Source organism: Dendrobium catenatum, unplaced genomic scaffold (genome assembly GCF_001605985.2).
Source record: "Dendrobium catenatum unplaced genomic scaffold, ASM160598v2 fragScaff_scaffold_636, whole genome shotgun sequence".
Classification (NCBI taxonomy): domain Eukaryota; kingdom Viridiplantae; phylum Streptophyta; class Magnoliopsida; order Asparagales; family Orchidaceae; genus Dendrobium; species Dendrobium catenatum.
This window is the reverse complement of record NW_021319098.1, coordinates 481,284-501,033: the sequence shown is the minus strand read 5'-3', so window position 1 is coordinate 501,033 and position 19,750 is coordinate 481,284. Positions and strand designations below refer to the sequence as shown.

The 19,750-nt window shown below is 36.7% G+C and overlaps 1 protein-coding gene across 6 annotated transcripts in view; it reads left to right on the top strand.

The window, feature by feature from the left end:
• The window catches only part of LOC110110326 (E3 ubiquitin-protein ligase UPL7), a 50,574-nt gene extending 31,726 nt beyond the window's left edge, over positions 1 to 18,848 (top strand). For 3 of the 6 annotated variants that reach the window (XM_028695436.1, XM_028695439.1, XM_028695440.1), the window contains 4 exons: positions 3,515 to 3,622; positions 6,821 to 6,937; positions 14,406 to 14,495; positions 15,433 to 16,373. In XM_028695436.1, coding sequence (XP_028551269.1) covers positions 3,515 to 3,622; positions 6,821 to 6,937; positions 14,406 to 14,495; positions 15,433 to 15,708 — 591 coding nt within the window. In that variant the 3' untranslated portion in view covers positions 15,709 to 16,373. The other 3 variants (XM_020841739.2, XM_028695438.1, XM_028695437.1) reach the window with 3 other exon arrangements.
• Positions 18,849 to 19,750: the final 902 nt, after the last annotated feature.

Below are 19,750 nucleotides of genomic sequence, written 5' to 3'. Positions count from 1 at the left end.
GAAGTAGAGTTTAGGCGATTGCTCGCTTCGTCGTAAGCATCAGACCGGCGTCCCATCCCACCACGCGCAATAAAGGCGTGTATAGGAGTTTTTTCCGGTCTGCTGCAAACAACGATGCGAGAAATCTGAGTTTAGAGAGTTCGTACCTTCGCGGGGTTGTCGTGGTTGACACGTGGATCCGGGGGTCACTCGCCTACCTCATCGTAGATGTCGCACCGGGTTCCCCTCCCATCACGCGCAATAAAGGCGTGTATAGGCGGTCTACCGGTCCGACACATATATCGAGGTAAGAGAGTGGAGGGGATTTTTGCATTTTTTATTAATTATAATTAATGTTAATTAAATAAGATTAATTAAATAATCCTTTTTTAATTAATCATTTTTAATTAATTATAGTTAATTAAAATTATTAAAGTTAATTAATATAATAAGTTATAATTAATTTTAACTTAAGTAACATTAATTAATCCTAATAAAATATAATTAATTAACATTAATTAATAATAATTAATTTATGAACTTTGATTAACTAAAAATAATAATTGTAATTAATTATATTTAATTAATATAATTATATTAAGTAAAAAAAAACTAACTAATCCCTTAGCTCGGCAGATTCAAGGGATTTGACCGTGGAAGCTCGCGTGAAGGGAGAAAGTTACCTTCACTGCCGAGCAGCTCCCGTTGTGGCTTCCGATTCAAAATGTCGCAACTCCCAATCCGACAGTAAGGGAAAGTCGGTCGGGGGAGCTAAGTCGAACAGCCGAGAAGAGGCCGAAGAAGCGACTAAAGGGAGAAGGTAACTTCACAGCCGGCGGGTCCTGTTCTTGCTTCCGATCATATTGTCGCAACTTCCGATCCAGGCAGGAAGGAAAGTCGGAGAGGAGCGAAGTCTTCGATCACGAAGGATCGGAAGAAGCAAGGGGGCTTGGGCAGGGCTCTGGCTTCTGGATCGGATCGGCTCTAGCGTCGGACTGGAGTCGGAGGAGGGAGTCCGGCGGGCACCCGTGAGTGAGGTAAGGATTTGATCTCTCTCTCTCCCTCTCTCTCTCTCTATGAGATCGGGACTTTGGTCGGGACAGAGAAGGTCGGGAGGAACGAATGGAGGAAGCAGAGGGATCGGAGGGAGAGCGAGAGCGGAACGAGCAGTCGGAGAGGGTTTGTGTGGGATTTTTTTGAATGGGAAGAGCTATAACCGGGGCCGGTATTTAACGAAGAGGATGGAGCTACGGATCGCAGACTTCACGCAGGAGTTCCGGGAAATGACGCAAACGGCGCCGATTTCAGCCGAATTCGCGGCAGAGTTTGTGGATCCGCCGAACATAAGGTATGTACGCAGGATTTCTAATTTCTTCCCTTCTTGCTCTTTATACAGAGGTTAACAACCATGCACAACCTCTCCTTCCCCCCCTCTTCATAGACGCCGACCACTTCCTTGTTCCCATGGCCAAGACCATCATGACCCCCTCTTCCCTTTCCCACCAAAATTTCAAATTGATCCTAACATTTTCCTAAATTAGCATATTGTTAATTTCAAAAAATCAGAAATTCAAATTTGAAATCTCCTAAAGCCTTGAAATCCTTTCCCAAATTGTTGGGTTATGTTTAGAAAGATATCCCAATCAATCAATTTGAATATTAATTGGAGATCCCAATTAATTCTCCTTCGTAAATTAGCCTAGTGTTAATTTTGGAATATGATTATAATTCCATTGTTTCATCATCTTGGGTTATTGTGAAACTTGTTTTATTGAATCAGTGGAGGTAGTTGACGCAAACCAATTGGAGTATTCATGTTAATAAGTATAATTTGCATAGTCTAAGATGACTTTGTAGATTTGGAATAGATGTTTGTCTAAGAGGCTAATTTTAAGATGACTGCAAAAAAGCAGAAAAGTAGAAAAACTACTTTGCATTTTACATCTTATTTTATGTGTATATATTGGAGGTGTTTGTAGGCTCCTCCAAGGATCTTATATATGGAGAAAAGTAAATATAATTTACACAAAAATAAATACAAATGCTAATAAGGGGGCTAGTGGTTAGGTGAAGAGAGAGAAACACACAGATTGCAATCCAAGGGTTAATATGGAGAAGATCCAATGGCTAAGCTCCTCATTGTGTGTGCTCAATAGACGATACCATGATTGCTTGCATAGTGGGACCCACGACTCTTCTTGGGTGGGTGAAGGAAGGGGGTCCTACAATGTGGAATCCCATGGGTTTCAACACTCATATTGGGTGGTATAAATCTATTATTCCTAGTTTGCTTTCAATATTTTTAAATGTGGGGTTGCGTAGTCCTTTGGCGAATATTGGCAAGTTACTTCCTTGTAAGTACATGTAGAGAACAAATCAAGAAGTAGTTTCTTTTTTATGAAATGTCTATCTACCTCTACATGCTTGATACAATCATGTTGTTTTGGATAATGGGCAATGTTAAGGGCAGATTTACACCTCCATATTGGTGCTACAATTAATACTAGTGAGTGTGACAAGAGGGGGGACTGATTGAGACAACGATGTGTGTAGCGGGCACTAAATGCCTCCCTGTTGCACGTAATCACTCAAACATTATATGTTTGAAAAAAGGAGTGTATTGATATGTTCAAAATATCAAATCTATCAAAGAATGGATCACTCGCATGCAAAATGATCAAACGATTGTTGGTGGGTGCAACACTGTGCAAATTTGCCTGAACTTCATTCGATTGTGAAACATGTTGCATCCTCGAAACATCAAATTTATCGAAAGAATGACCCCTCTGATCAATTCGAGAAAAAGGCGATCGAAGACGATGATATACATATGCAACATTATGCGAAGTCACCCAAATATCGCTTGTTCGTGAAATGGACTTCACCGTTGCATCTGAAACATAAAAAGTACTTGGCAATGATAATAATATTACCCAATGATAATAATATTACCCGGACTGCCAGAATTGATAACATTAAAACTGATACATATGAAGAACAAGAAAATTGCATGAGGGTCGACTCATAATTTGTTTTACATTATTTTAATCAAATTTGTAAAAATAGGTTTTATATATATATATATCTTATCCTCAGTATAGCTTGCAAATTCAGCATGTCTCAACCCCCTTGTCTTATACCTTCAGTGTAGTGGGAATAAAAAAAAGGACAAAAAATATTGCCTAAACTAAACCAATACATTCTAAATCTCTCCATCTCACTCTTGTTTCACCCTGAGCCTCACTTGTGACACTCCCTCACAGCATCTCTCACTCCCGCACAAACCACTCCAAGCCCTTTGCTATACTGACCAACATTTTTTCTCTTTTGCAGACCGACACCCCAAAGTTTTCTTCTTTCATATACAATCTAATAAAAACATCAATTTTCATAGTTTCGTTAATTTCTTACTTAATAAGTGAGGCATGCCCTGATATCCTTATTCCGGCTAGCTATTCTTATATATATATATATATATATATATATATATATAGATATATATAAAATTTTCCATTGTTTTATTTGCTGCTTGCAGTTGCTTTCAGGTGGAAACCATGACTTTGATGTAGATGATCTGAGAAGCAACACTAGATATACTGGTGGTTATTCTGAGGGAAGCCGAACAGTTAAAATATTCTGGGAGGTATCTGTTATAAATTTGCATTTTTAAATAAACCCTTCACAAATTTTGTACTTTCATTTGACATTCATCTTATTATAATGTAATTTTGGTAATCTATGGCTTTATATTCCCAATTTTGCATATAATTGTATCACATTTTAAGTTTGGGTTTATTTGGTGTAGCTTTTTCATTGCTTTGCTTTTTATACCACAATCGCAGTTCTGTTTGGCTACTACTTTTTTAATCCTTTTAAAAAATTTCTATGGTGTGAAGTTACTTTTTACAATGAGATTTGCTGAACTATGATAGTTGTAAAAAAGTTATTAGAAATTTTATAATACCCACAATTGTTTAAAAAAAGTTACTTTGCCCACAACAACTCTAGAATTACATTTACAAGAAGTTGTTTCCACCCTAATGAACCCTTAGTTTCCTGTAGCTTCCTTTTATGTTTATAAAAGGCTAATCAAAATATTTGCAAAGTTAGTTAGTCATCTTTTTTTTTTTCTTCTTTTAAATAAGAGTTTGGATATATTCTTAAGTATATGGTTTGCTGGGTGTGCTTTAATGAAACCTTTGAATCTGCTAGGGGCAGCTATAACTTTTTATAGAAATAGTTGTATAGTGTTGTGGTGAAGCAGTTTTTTTATAGCTATTATGGGCATTATAAATATTGTTCTTTTTTAAAAAAATGTACAATGACTTTCTTATAGCTATTACAATAGTTCATCTATTTATAAAAATAGCTCCCTATCGTAGAATTTTCTGAAAAGCATTAAGAAAACGATAGCCAAATGAAAATGTGACAGTGGTCTGAAAATAAAATAGTGAAAATATGCTCCAAATAGGCCCTTAGTTTAGATGTGGATTAAAAAAATTCAAGCAGTTCTGATTGGTCTTACCTAACTTTCTCCACCGAACATGTTGATTTATGGATACATGTGATACAATTATTCTTTTTTTTTCCTTACACTTTTTATCGCTTATGTTCCCAGCTACATTTTTCTCATTATCCTATTTTTAATTTAGCTGCTAATTTGAAATCATTAAGATTTACATCTAATAGTCCCTGTTCTTTTTTGTTTCTATATATTCCAATAATTTAACTTATTCCCCTATTTCCTGTTTCACGCGCATAGATCTTCAAATTATGCAGATCTGTAGAGGTTAGGGATTACATTACTAAATGTATCGAGAGTTTATAAAACATACATATAGAATAAAGCTAGACGCGGCTTAGAGGGTTGAGCATTGCTCCTTTGAAGTATGCACAGTTTTTTAAAAGTGATATGTGCTAACCTACGTTGACATGTTTCCTGCACATTGCAATTATGTTGTATTCCCCAAGAGCTTAATACTAATTTAAAGTGCTTCAGATGAAGTTTTATGAAAACAAGACCTCTTGATGGTAATCACATGCTTTTATTGTCACTGAGATTTACCTCTTTGAATACATGTCGACCTGATTTCTGGAGTTGTTTTTTACAATGTCTATGAGATTTGAAGTATATGCAAATTTTTAAAAGTGACGTGCTAACCTACATTGACATGGTTTCTGGACATTGCAATTATGTTGAATTCCCCAAGAGTTTAATACATATTTAAAGAACTCCAGATGAAGTTTTATGAAAACAAGACCTCTTGATGGTAATCACGTACTTTAATGATCACTGAGATGAGTTTTTTTGTTACAATGTCTGTTAGATTTGAGAAGATTGAAAGATACTTTGATTGAAATACTAGTCCAAAGAACTTCGGATGAAGTTATGTAAACAAGCTCTCTCAGCCAGCTAATCATTGCTTGGATTATCCTCTTTGAATCTGTATGTTAGCCTGATTTCCGGAACTGTTTGTTACGATATCTATGAGATTGGAGAGGAATGAAATTCACTTTTGCACCAAATTCCCTTCGAAGTCCATGCGATCATTGCTAGTTTATGGCTTTTAATTGACAGCACTGTCTGAGTAGTCTACATGAACAATTGAATACCCTACCTGAAGATATACATTGGGAACTGTAGCGTAATAAAGTTTCTTATAACTGTCATGTTATCCTGTCCAAACAGTCTCAAAGGATGTTTCTGCTTGCGCCATCTTCCATTGGTGAGCTATCAAAATTCAGCATAACCCAGCCAGCTGGTTGGGGTGCATAAGATTATCAACTTTGAATGGCTAAATGTCATAGGCAGTCCACTAAGATGACATGCTTGCATTTAGACAGTTGATGGGACTTCATTGCTTTTGCTATAACTTGTAAAATATTGTATGGGCATAGATTTTTGCGGTCTTGGAAACATTTCCTACGATGCTCCCAAAAGTTCCATAGGAAGCACGCACAAATAGACCAATGGACGTGTACCGGGTTTTTGCAAATAGGTTGCTTAGATGCTTTATCTTTACTCACTTGGGCTGGAAGCCTTGGAAACTCAGGCACAGTATCTAAAAATGGCAAACAGTGCTGTAGAAATTAAAGTGAAACAGTGTGCTATTCAGCCCTATCTGTGCGCTATCTTGCTTTATTCCTTTTTTTTTTTTAAACGAGACATCGCACATTTTATAATTCAGATCAAGTTGATTGTCCTTGCCAACATACAGAATCGTGTTTGCTACTTTTCTGGTATATTTTTGAGCCAGTTAACGATATTACTTTACGAGGGTTTTCAACATTTGGACAATCGTCAGTTAAACACCTAGTAAGAGGAATAAATTATATTCATTTTCAATCTCTCCCCATTAGTCTCTCACTTAAATTCTTGCACCATTTTATTTTGAGGAAAATTGTAAATAACTACCCATACTTTACCCTCCTTTTATATAAAGAACAACTGTTAGTTTGTGTTAAACTTTCTTGAATTTATTAAATTTTACAAACTCTCCCCATGAGTAATATGAAATTAAATTAAATATTAACCACAAGGAGCTATACAAGAAGTAAGCAGGTTAAATTTTAGTTACTAAGAGTTAAAAGAGGTTTGATGCATACCTTTGGGGAGACTTGATATAATTAATTAACATGAAATCTCTACTTGCTTAGCAAATTTAATATCGGAGGGACCATTTTGAATCAATTTTGTATATCAGAGACTAAATTAGAGCAATGTGATACCTTCAGATTAAATTGACCACATACAAGTAGTCTGGAGACTATTTTGATAAATTTTCCTAAATTTTCTTTTTATTTAGCATGATTTCTTTATTTTCCTGTCTTCATCATGCAGGTTGTCAGAGGTTTCATGCCTAGTGAAAGATGCCTCCTCCTTAAGTTTGTGACAAGCTGTTCAAGATCTCCACTACTTGGATTCCAGCACCTGCAGCCTTCTTTTACAATTCATAAGGTATTATACTTTAGTTTATCTTGGCATGCGTTAGCTACATTTCTAAAAAGGAGAAGTGCATGGAAGTTTTTCCTCTTCACTGTTGGACTTGACTGCATATTATTTTTCTTATGCTTTTTTTTTGTTTGATGCTAGGGATGGCTGGTAGCTACAACTTAAAACTTTTTTTGAAAGATAGTCTTTGTTGCTGTGTACTTCATGGAGATAAAATACTTGAGACAATAAACAACAAAGCATAGGAAATTCCTATAATGTGGTCATGCATAGGAACTGCTTTACTTAGCCTACATTTAGTCGAATTGATGTCAAGATTGAAGCTTTTCTTGAAACATTGCCGTCTAAATTTATAGATGGAAAAACAAAGTGGTGGTATTTGATAGTACCCGTCTTGTGATGGCGGTTGGAAATTAAAACAAGGTCTACTCGATGTATGAGACTACTACCAATTTATGATATAGGGAAGGTTTTATATGTCAGTCTTAGTCCTACAATGTATTGGGGTTGTTTCCATGATTTGAAGCTGTGACTTCCAGGGGGCAACCTAGCCATCACTTTAGGTCGGCTCCTCATGAAAATGAGTGTTTATCAAAACAATTATTTATCTTCTAAGTTCTCTAATAGCCTAAATTAATTTGTTTACCCATACATGTTTGTACCCCCTTGTACATTTTTTGCTTTTAATTTAGTAATGCAACTCTTCTAGGATGACATCATGCAACTCGTCTAGGATGACATCTCTATCAATTTCATTTGTCAATCATCTTTCATATCTCCACTCGCCATTTGACATATCTCATACTCGATTAATCTTGTTTGCATATTTTCTTACTTTGACATTGTCATGTTGCTCTTGAAGGCATTTGAATTCCTTATGCCCATTCATGATTAGATCCTCTTTAGCTACCCCCTCATCGGTTTCCCCTCCTATTGATCTTGTTGTGGCACCGGTTGTTCTCCTTGTTGGGGTTTATGATCCTCTTCGCTGCCATCTATTTTGGTAGATTTGATGCCCCGAAGTTTCCATCTTCCATTCTTGGGTTTCCTCCTGTTTTTACTGTTACATGAATCCCTTATTCTTCTATTGGTGGGAAGGATGAATCTCTATTCTTTCAACAAGATTCATATTCATATCAATACAAGCTACCCACAATATTTCAATATAAACCTGTGCTCCTTTACTCAAGTACCAGGATTCCTAAGTTTTTTACTCCAATTTTCTTCTTTAGTGGAAAAGTTTCCTGCGTTCAACCTAAATCCCAATCTTGAGATTATTTGCAAATTTATGTTTGATAGGTGATACTTGGTCGGCTGCTCAACCTGGGTCATGTGCTTAGCAATTTTCTTTGGAAGCAGATTACTTAAAGACTTTTCTCATATAGATCCTTCTATTTAAATGGCTTTTGGTTGCATCTGATTAAATGGTCATTACACTTTCTTTCAAGGAACAAACTACATCTTCGGTTTGGGTTGTTTTTTCTTTGGCTTTATGTTCATTTCTTTAAGTAATCCACTTTACGTTCTCTTTGTTCTATTTTTGGTATAGTTTTGAAAGTGGATGCTACTATTGCTAGGGTTTTTAGATTGTATATGGCTAGGGCTTTGGTTGAAATGGATATTGCAACTCTTTTGGAGAAGTTGATTTGGATTTGTTCCTCTACTAGTGGTTGTTGGCAGAAGTTGAATATGAGGGCATACCTTCTTATTATTCATCATATAAAATTTTGTCATAAAATCTTCAAGGCTCTCAACAATCAGGATAATTAGGATTGTACAAATGATCAGAGTCTTGATACATACAAACTTGGCGAATAATATTACCTTACTTCGGATCTGCATTGCAATCAAAATGTGCTGCCATCTTTAGATCTTGTGACGGAATTAGTGTTGTCCTATGCTTCTGATGCATCTAGTAAATGTGTCAACTGTATATGCTTCCTCTTCAAGCAATAAACTTGACTTTTTACCAATGAACAGTGATATCACAAAATCCACATGATCATTATGCTGTTTTGTTTTCTAGTGATCGATAATTTGAGCAAGCACATGCTGTTGAAAGTAGTTTTCCTAGTATTGAAACACAAGTGAACATAATGCTTCAAGTGTTTTTTTCAAGAGGGGCAGGAATAGAATTCAAGCATTACTTCATTTATCAAGATTTATTAGATTTCAAACAAGGTGCAATGACTCTTCAAATGACTTTGATATTCTTGATTTTTGAAGAGTTATTGAAGCTATTCTTCAGTTGAAGATGGATACTCTCTTCTTTGCTCTCTTAGTATAACTTGTTTTGTGGTTTGCTTTATATCTTTTATGCTGGCTGTTTGATAGGAAACACTTGTAGATCTCAAGTTTTTCCTATCAATCTTCAAAAAACAGCGAGATTTCTCCACAAAAATCCTCACAAAACCACGAAAACAGTAGATAATTTGTATTATTTGATGAAAAGGAAGCGGAAAATACCAAGATACAATTTATTCTCTATTCAAGAGGAGGATTGATCTCTCCCAATCTCTAGACGCCGCTAAATCCCAAAGGAAAACCTAAATCTAGGAGATCTCAAATTTCAGCCAAATTCAAGATGCCCTAACCCTAGGAAAACAAATTATTTAATGCATACAATCAAAAAGGAAATCTCTAAACAATCCCCACATTCAAATGTCCCTCATAACTCCCTAAGAAATCCTTCCAAATTGGCTCTGTGAAGGGCGAGCGGTTGGCTCCTGCGTACAGGAGGCAGAGATTTTGTCCGCCTATTCTCGTAAGTCGATCGGGACCAACTGGACCAGTCTAACAATACTCCCCTCCCAAAGATCCACCTTGTCCGCAAGGTGGAAAGACAACTCCTTCCTCCATTCCCTCATCATCATAAACGATAAAGACCTGAATAGTTCAGTCCTAATACCTATGCCCTGGAGTATACTTCTGGTCACATCTGAAACAGAGCCCCTTCATCCTCTTCTCATGTAATTCTGTTTCTGTGAGCTTCTTGATATTGTCCCCAGGTCTTGCTCCTGCAGTTTTTTTCCTTTGAAGCCCCCAAAAAAATATCTGGTGTTGGCTCCTTGGATGCCAATAATGTGGTGGTCATCCTTTACGAGCCTCCTAAGTTGCTACCTCCCGTCTCTCTCTCCAGGTGTCTCTAATCCTCTACCAACTGATCTAGCTCCATGGCCTCTCTCAAGTCACAAGGCCTCATCACTCTAACTGCTGCACGGATCTTCTGGTGTCAGTCCCTTCATAAAATTTTCCTCTAGCACTGTCTCAGGAAGACGGTCTAATCAGCTAGCAAGGTGCTCGAATCTCTCCCGATATTCCTTCACTGAACCATCATGTGTCAAGGCGAATAACTGCTCGTAGAAGTCTCCTCCCCTGCTAGTTCGAAAACGTTATACTAAACAATCCTTGAACTCACTCCAACTCCGTATGGATAGTCGCATGTCCCTTCACTAGTACCAAGCCAAAGCCTTCCCTTCCAAACATAGGTCAGCTGCTGTCAGTCTCTCTTCCTCCGTCAACCTGTTGACAGTAAAGTATCTTTCCACCCTGTAGATCCACCCAAGTGGAACTTCTCCCTAAAAAATAGGCATCTTTAATTTTCTCACTCTCAATTCTCCTCCGTCGACTCTGTTTCCTCCAAAATTTCCCATTCCGCAAGGGGGTGGTTCCCCCCAATCGTGTCAATCATCTCTTCTCTGCTCGCACCCAAACCTTTCACCACAAGCCCACCTTCTCCCTTCAAATTCAGCACTCCTTCGATCATATTCAACCCCTACCCTTTTAAATTCGACACCTCTTCGATCATAATCAAGTTATCGACTTTCGAATTCAGCCCCTCTTCGTTCAAATTCAACATCCCTCCACTCATGCCTCACCCCCTCACGTCCTCCACAAACCCTTTACCTGCTCCTCCCTATGAAGCCTTAGGGGAGGCATTGTTTATGTTCCCTCCAAAATCTCCACCTCTTGATCTTCCATTCGTTTGATCGGCTTAGGATTTTCCTCACTTCCTTTGCTATCGACGCCATCCCTAACCTCCGACGGCAATATTTTGGTTTGGCCCTCAAGCACTTTCTTCAACATTTCCTCAAAGATGGAAAATTTTGAATCGAATTTATCATGGATGGCGGAGATATCCTTTTTTATATCTGAAACTTGAGTTTGGAGATCCGAAATTTCAGATGTCATTTGTCCGATCTCTCCTTCCAATACTTCTACCTTTCTTCCAGGCATGAGAACCTGAATTTAGGTTCCAATAGAAAAGATCAACAAGCTTCATGCGAATATGGCCTCCCAACAGCAAAAACAACAAGATCGGAGACGAAAACGCAACAGAAATCAGCAAGGAAGACTTTTATTTCAGCCTAGAAAATTGCTCTGATACCAATTTTGTAGAAAACACTTGTAGATCTCAAGTTTTTCCTATCAATCTTCGGAAAACAACGAGATTTCCCACAAAAATCTACACAAAACCATGAAAACAGTAGATAATCTAGGAGATCGGATCCTTAACCCTAGGAAAACTAACTATTTAATGCATACAATAAAAAAGGAAATCTCTAAACAGTCCCTACATTCAAATTTCCCTCATAACTCTCTAAGAAATCCTTCCAAATCGGCTCTGTGAAGAGCGGGCGGTTGGCTCCTGCGTATAGGAGGGGACCGGCTGGACCGGTCTAACACTGTTCTATGTAATTGATCTTTTGTACCCATTTAAAAGATTGCTTATAAAATTTGCTTAATTAAAAAAAAAAGTTAACTATGAATTTATGAGTAGGTGCCTTTATTTTTTTTGCTTGGACTAGGTTTTGAGCTGTGGTCGATCCATATACAGTAGATGTTAGAATTCTTGAAATCAAGAACCTGATTTGATGTAGTTTTGTTATACAACCCTATGTAGATTCCAGGAGCTAATTTTAGATTGACGTCAGCTCTATTTATTGCCTTCTTGATTGTTGTCCCCGCCCCTTTACATCTTCTAAAATTGGTCCCTTATTTCAAGGAGTAATAATGATGCGGATATCCGACGATATTCAAAGGAAGAGTCGAAGATCGACGGCCGAGATCGCTCCATTTTATTTTAGTTTATTAATTGTATTTTGATTTAATTTTGCATTTTTCTTTTTTACTTTTTTTATTTAAGAGTCTTCTCTTATGTAAGCCCAAGGGGCAAATGTCTTTTAGTTTCTTTTGAGGCCTATATATAGAAGCCCATTCTCTTGTATTAGGTATGATGGAATTATAATAAAAATTTGTGTTCTGCACTTGTGTTCTTTTGGGATGACGTTAGTGAGATTCCTATGGGAAGGATTCGAAGTTTTCACCAGCCGCAGGATGGGTTCGGACTTGTGGCTTGAAGTCCCTTAGAGAAGGGTAACTTATCACCCGTCAGTCTTCGGAAGAGTCCAAGGCTCGCGGTTTTATCTTTTATCTTTTTGTTTCTTTGTTTTTTGTTCCCTCTTGTTGTTCCTATTCGCCTTCTCCATCCTCTCCCTACTTCCACCAAATCAGCCTTAGCTCCACCTCTAGCCCTTCCCCAACCGAACCCAAGTCCACCAGCCATCCTTAGCCGCCGGCCACCATAACTTCCCAACCTTGAATTCCAATTCAAATTGCCACCTAATTACTTTCCTAAAACATCCAAGCATAGGTTAGGAAAGTTTTTTATTTTGAATTCAAAATTATTTGAATTTCAAAAATTTCTTTCCTATTCCTTAAACCTAATTTAGGAAACCTCCTTAATTCTCTTTAAATCTGAAATTAAATTCAGATTTAATTCCTTAATTGCATTAATTGCTTGACCCCACAATTAATCCACCCGGACCCCTTTCCCTCTTCCCATAGCCAGCCCCTTCCTACCCGCAGCCCTTTCCCCCTCTTGCTCTTGATTGAAGCCTACTTTCCTTTTCCATACGACCTCATTTGGGAATCTTTGATATTATTTATTCAATTCAATTTGAATTTTGAATGAATTCCTAAAATAGATTGATCTATTTTAGGAAAGTCTTTAAATCAAAACCCAATTAATTCCCTCCACTTATGGCCGGCCCCTCCCATTTCCATATTCCCTCTCCAATTAATTTCCCTCTATTAATTAATTCTCTAATTGGATATCCCATTATGGGAATTAATTAATTCAAATTTCAAATTTCCCCCACCCCCATCCCCCGTTCTACATCAAATAACCATCCAATTTTGAGCGAGCTTTTTGTCTTGTCTCTTGATTTTGCCCAGAATGTCCACAATTATGCTTAGTTCTAATTCAATTAAGTAGTATGTACTTTCAACTTAGTAACTACTGATCAATCTTTTAAGCATAGTTCATTTCTATTTTTCATTTGTTGAAGTGCTGTTCCCTTGCTGGATATTTGTTGAAAAACATTCTAGTGAGGGACATGTAATCGCTTCCGTTTCCTGAGTATGAGGAACTGAGAAACTTATATTTACTGCTTTTGTTCAGCTGGTCATGATGTTTTTGGAAGGCGACTGGCATGTGTCATTTGATGCGCGACTGCATCTAGCACCAGTGCTTGCATTAGAGGAAAGCAATGCATGAATACTTGATATATATGTAGAATCTGGGTGGGCTCCACCAGTGCTGGCATTTGCATGAATGCTTGATATATATATGTACAATCTGGGTGGGCTCCCAACCCAGACCATAATGCTATGGAAGAAGATAGTTTATTTTGTATTTGGTTTCTATGTCATGTCTGCCTGCATGCATGACATACTGACAAACACTAATGCCTAGAAACTTTCTGCAGTGTGACTTGGATGTTATGTGAAATTCATAAATGTTGAAGGGGGATGCCGCCCGACCCTTGTGGTGACTTTCCTTCTTGTTTCCATTGTTTGTGTTGAGTTCGGTAGACAGTAACAGTATTTTATATTTGTTTGGTCCAGCTTTTCTTTACATCAATAATGATTGCAAGTATTTTTTTCACCATTAATGGGAAAAAAGATTCATCAAATGATACGAACTAGTCGGTATAAGATAATGTTTATTTTCTATTTACACTTTTACAAACGAGGATTTGAGAGGAATAAGAGGGAAAAGTTTGAATTTTATTATACACTACAATACCTATTTATAGATCTATACAAGATGTTTAATAAGGAAATAAATAACTATATAATAATGAAATATAATTCTTTCTAAATCAGCTGCAAATCTATGAAAGGTGTTCAACGTGATTAAGGCGGGCTTCCCACGAATCCTTCCTTTTAGCCGTGGGATTAACATGAGAATGAGAGGTTGAGATTTAACATACTTGATCACTTGTTGGCCTTTTTCCTTATTATTTATTGGGTGAATCTAATGTGTGCTATTTTATTTCTACTTGACTTTGGGATTCAAACTTAAATTTGTTTGTTTATGGATTTGCTTCAGCTTTGCAGACCTTGAGTGAGTATTTTTTTTCCTTTTTTGGATTAGTATTTTGAAAGTTGATCTGGATTTGTGATCTAGGTTGCTGGTGACGTTCCTATTTGGGCCACAATTGGAGGGCATGATGTGGACCGCCTTCCATCTGCTTCCACTTGCTACAACACATTAAAGGTATTAATCAATGTAGTTGTGCCCATATTTTTTGTTTGTGCTACAACATTTGTTAAATGTAGTAGCATATATATTAGTAGTTAAAATTGAAAGAATTGGTATAATTGAAGAGGGTTGAATTGGGTCGTTCAAAATACAACCATAAACTTTCAAAATCAAAGTGTTTCACCTAACAAGCAATGCTAGAAATCCAAAAATTAGAATATTTTATAGCGATTCTACTAGACCCTAGCCTACATCCACTCTTCCAGTTCTCTTAGGTTCCACAAAATTATTCAACATAACTCTGACAGAGAAGCTTTAAAAACCAGCCATTTGCAACCGAGGAGAATTTTGATATGCTGGGGCCTACAGCCAGTAAGGGGGAACTATCTAGAAAGTTTCCTAATCAAGAGAGAGTTGTTTAAGAAAGTTCCTAATTAATGAAAATTATTTAGTAAGGTTTCTAAGTAAGGGGGAGTTGTTTAGAAAAGTTTCATAATTGTGTTTATACTATTTAGGAAGTGTTCAGTTGTTTATGAAGGTTTCTTAAAATATGTTTAATTGTTTAAAAAAGTTTCCTAAATCCTACGTTTAATTAGTTAGAAAGGTTTCCTAAATTATGTTTGCTGATTAATAAGGCTCTGATTGTGTTATTGTATTTTAGGGCTATTTAATGGGGAGTTTGTCAATGGTTTATGGTATGATATATTGCTGAGTTTATTTTCCTAGTGCTTGTGGTGAGTTCCTAGCGCGACGTCTAGGGTTTGTGGGTGAGCTGATCTACCTCTTGAATAGTAGATCAATTGTATCTTGATTTATTATTGAAGGAGAAATAAAAAAATCAACTCCATCTTTGTGTTCCTACGCTGTTCTTCTCTTTTATTAGCTGTTTTTACTTTCAAGATGCATCAAATTGATATCAGAACACTTTTTTTTGGGACCTATGACATCAAAGAAGGTGGAGGTGTTGGAAAGTAAGATGGAGCAAATCAAATCCGACGTGAAGAAGAGGTTTTCATCTATGGAAGGAAGGCTTTCTAATTGGGAAGACATGTTGAGGAAGTTGATCAAGATGCAATCGAAGGCTTTGCCAGCTCCTAGGGCTGGACCAAAGGGAAATGAACTTTTGGAGGAGATGATAATGAAGCTCTTGGAAATGCAATGCAAAAATCCACCGGTGGTTCTGATGGCTGACCCTAACCAAGATTTGACTTGGATTCTCTTGGCCTAATCGAAGGGAAAGGAGATCGGACAGGAGGAGTTCGACGAGGAGAGTTTCTTTCATAAAGGGCCACCTCCTAGGGTTCCGATAAGGGGCAGAATAGGGTTTTTGGATGGGGGGACAACAAGAAGAGAATTTTCTGGTGAAGGTGGTGGAGTGACCGACCACTATGGGAGGTCTTTTAGGCAAGGGGAGTGGACGATTGGAGGAGTGGGACGGGCCAAATCATGGGGATTGGTTCATGTGAGGCGGAGGGAATAAATGTGGGATTCTCACCCTCGATAAACGAGGGAAACATGGAGGGATCACGACAATCGTTGCACTGGAGGAGGAAGAAGCTATTGGGGCGGTGACGATCTTACGATGGAAATCCTAGGGTCATTGCATCTTAGTCTTGATGTGAAACAAGTTAAATATCTTTTAGCAAGAGTTGCACCTATTCATCCCGATTCTTAAGAATTTAGTTCGTATGATGGAAAAATGGATGTCGACCCATATATTTTACCTATACTTGGACAGCTCATGACTTAATGCAATCTAGAGATAGCAGAGAGCTCTTTTACAGCTTCCATTGAGATAATGTCCTTACTGAGTATGTTATCCATAAGTGTGCCGTACATTTTGTTCCTCTTAACAAAAAGCTGCCAATTCGTTCTCAACATCATGTGTTTATTGTTCAGAAGATACTTATCAAGTGGAAGGATTTGTCGGAGCACGAAGACACATGGGAACCTTGGGGGGGGAAGGGATAGCCAGGAAGGGGAAGCTGTTTAGGAAAGTTTCATAATTATGTTTATGCTATTTTGAAAGTGTTTAATTGTTTAGGAAGATTTTCTAAAATATGTTTAATTATTTAGAAAAGTTTCCTAAATTATGTTTAATTATTTAGAAATATTTCATAAATTATGTTTATGCTGATTAGGAAGATTCTAATTGTGTTATTGTATTTTATGGCTATTTAATGTGGAGTTTGTCTATGATTTAGGATATGATATTGTTTAGTTTATTTTCCTAGTGTTTGTGGTGAGTTCCTAGCGGCATTTAGGATTTGTGGGAGAGTTGATCTATCTTTTGAATAGTAGTAGAACAATTGTACATTATTTTATTATTGAAGGATAAATAAAAAAAATTAGCTCTATCTTTGTGTTCTTACATTGTTCTTCTCTTTTATTTGTTGTTTTTACTTTCAAGACGTATCAATTTTTCTCCTCTACTTTGAAGTGAGGGGGAATTGCTCCTAGGATTAACCAGATAGGCAAAACAAGCTAGTGGAATGAAACAATGGCAATTTTCTTATCCTTTGAAAGAATAAGAAATTTGCTAAGCTTTCATTTCTGAGGAGATAGATAAAATGGGTCAAGAAGAATGTGAGTTGTGCTTAATTCTCATGAGTTTAATTACCAAAATATTTGTTTTAAGTAGTTGCTTATGGTGCAATAGCCTAGCAAAAACATAGCAATATCAACTGCACGTCCTCAAGTCCCTTTGATCACACCTTATTGTAAGAGAAACTTAGTCGGTTTTTCTATTATTAGCTTGGGCGAATGATATGCTCGATTGAACACCGTATGCACTTTTCCAAAAAGCTCAAAAAAGAGACTTGAAGCATATGAACTTGGTGCATAAGCGAGCCGAGCCGGCTCAAACTTGACTTTTTGATATGCTTGCAAGTCAAACTTATCAAGCCATGAGCTCGAGCCAAGCTCAAATTATAACTTGTATATTAAACAAGCTCTAGTTCGAGCTTAATGCGGCTCGGCTCATTGTCTTGCAAGCTGACCCTACTTATTCCCGCTTCTTCCTTATCCACCATTCTATGCATAGAATTTAAAACCAACTATCACAAACTCCTTTATTCTTTAGAAGCCACTGGTCTCATTGATGCCTCTTGGTGAGCAACAAGCTCCGGTCATGACTTCCCTTTTGATGTAATGAGCTTGATCAAGTCTCGGCTTCCTGTTAGTCCTACCAATGCCTTATTTAGTGAGCCCCTGTCGTGACTTCCCCTTTGGTTCTATTGATGCCTTCTTTAATAAGCTAACATCATGATTTATCCTGTTGGTCTTTTCAATGCTTTCTCCACATGTAGGGAGTTTCTGTCAAATCTTCCCCGCTTTTAGGTCTTCAAGATCACGAGTTGAGCTTGAGCTTGGCATGTCGAGTTAGAGTTTAATGGGACTTGTGCTTAACTTGACTTGTTTGCACCCCCAACATGACCCCCAACATGACTTTGGTGCTTAAAATATGCTTGGCAAACAAGGGTTTTAAACCTATTCATGTTCCCAAGTCATGTTTCACACTGCGGCTCAAGCTGGACTCACCTCATTTACTCCCCTAGCATGAACACTTTTTGTCTGAACGAACAATTTTTCTGAACTTAGCCCTCAAAACCCTTCCTTTCTTTCTCATTCCTTCCTTTTCCCTCTCTTCTTCCCCGGCAAGTTAAAGGTGAAAATGGTTTTGCCAAATGGATCAAGATATTTTTGTTATTTAAGAAGCACTCATTCAGCTTAGTGTCGCGGTGCCCAAATTCCCAAAACTTTAGCGCCCATAGAGAATCCTCAAGATTCTTCTAGAATCTCCCAGGTCTCGACCCAATACCGCGATGTTGCTACACGGTGTTGCAACGCTCGGCCGAAACTTTTTTCTTTTTTTTGAGAGATCCATGCCGAGGCGTCACTAAGATTGGAGTTTGCAGAGAAAAATCCAAAAAATTGATCTGTTAACTCCTCAGACCTCAATCCTTGGTTATTTTTATTCCGTTAATACTTATAATTATTTGTATAATATTTTTGTGGAAATATTTATATGCGTTTAAGGCTGAATTTACTAAACATAGAACTTCAATGGATCAGTGAAAATGTTCTTCGTCAGTGTAATCATTGGCTACTTAGGCTTTATATCTTTCTTTTGCAGCTACCAGCTTATAAACGGCATAGTACTCTCAGAAGCAAGCTACTGTATGCTATTACTTCAAACACTGGATTTGAACTTTCCTAGAGAATCAGCCTAAGTACTATGTGAAATTGATTTCTTCGCTAATCCAAGTGTATCAAATATGTATTTTACGTATATTATTATGTATATGAATTAACTTTTTATAACTGGCGACATTATTCATTGTTAAATATGGAAAATTAAGCATATAATATAAGGAATGAAAATGCCTTTTCATTTATATAATTTTATATTTGCTTTTGATATTATTAATAGTCAAATGGATTTGCCTAAGAAATATGAACGGGCATAATTTTAAGCTGTTTAGAGTTTACCTGATTTTAGTGAAAAATAAATCAATTTGTATTTGAACATAAGTAATAGCTATTGAATACATATTTTTAATGATTTGAAATTAAGCATTAATGACTTCTTATTTTTTTGTTGTTTAAGAACTCTTCATAGTACTTCTCTTAGAATTTTATCATATACTTTGTCTAAAATAATAAATACAGTATGCAGATCCTTTTTATTCTCTTAATATTTCTTCACAAAGCCTCGCAATAGATGTATGACTTTCATAGTAGATCAATCTAAATTGATTTTGAGAAACATGAGTATGACGACACAACTTATGCTCTGTAACACACTCCTATAATTTTAAAGTATGGCACTATAGCTTAATTCCTCTTTAATTCACATAATCATATGCATAAGTTTTGTTCTTAAAAATAAGAATCAAAACACTCATTCTCTACTCTTTTGACATATTTTATCTATAAAAAATTAGTAAGCTAAAAATTCTATTAGCTTTTTCACCCTTCATTTTCTTTAAAATTTAACTTCCATTTTACTAATATACCAATAAAAATTTTTATTTTTAATTAGGATACTAATATAACTAAAATAAATTATATTCTCACAATCTTCATTAAAAAGTTTATATATATGTATATATAATGGACATTTAGATTGTTTAAAGCAAATTCACACAACACACACAGACTTGAATCTAAAACCTTTTGATTGAAAGCTTAAGCTCTCAACCAATAGACCAAGGCGAGCTGGATTAGTAAAATATCTCACCCATCTTTGTTGAATAATATCTTCTAAG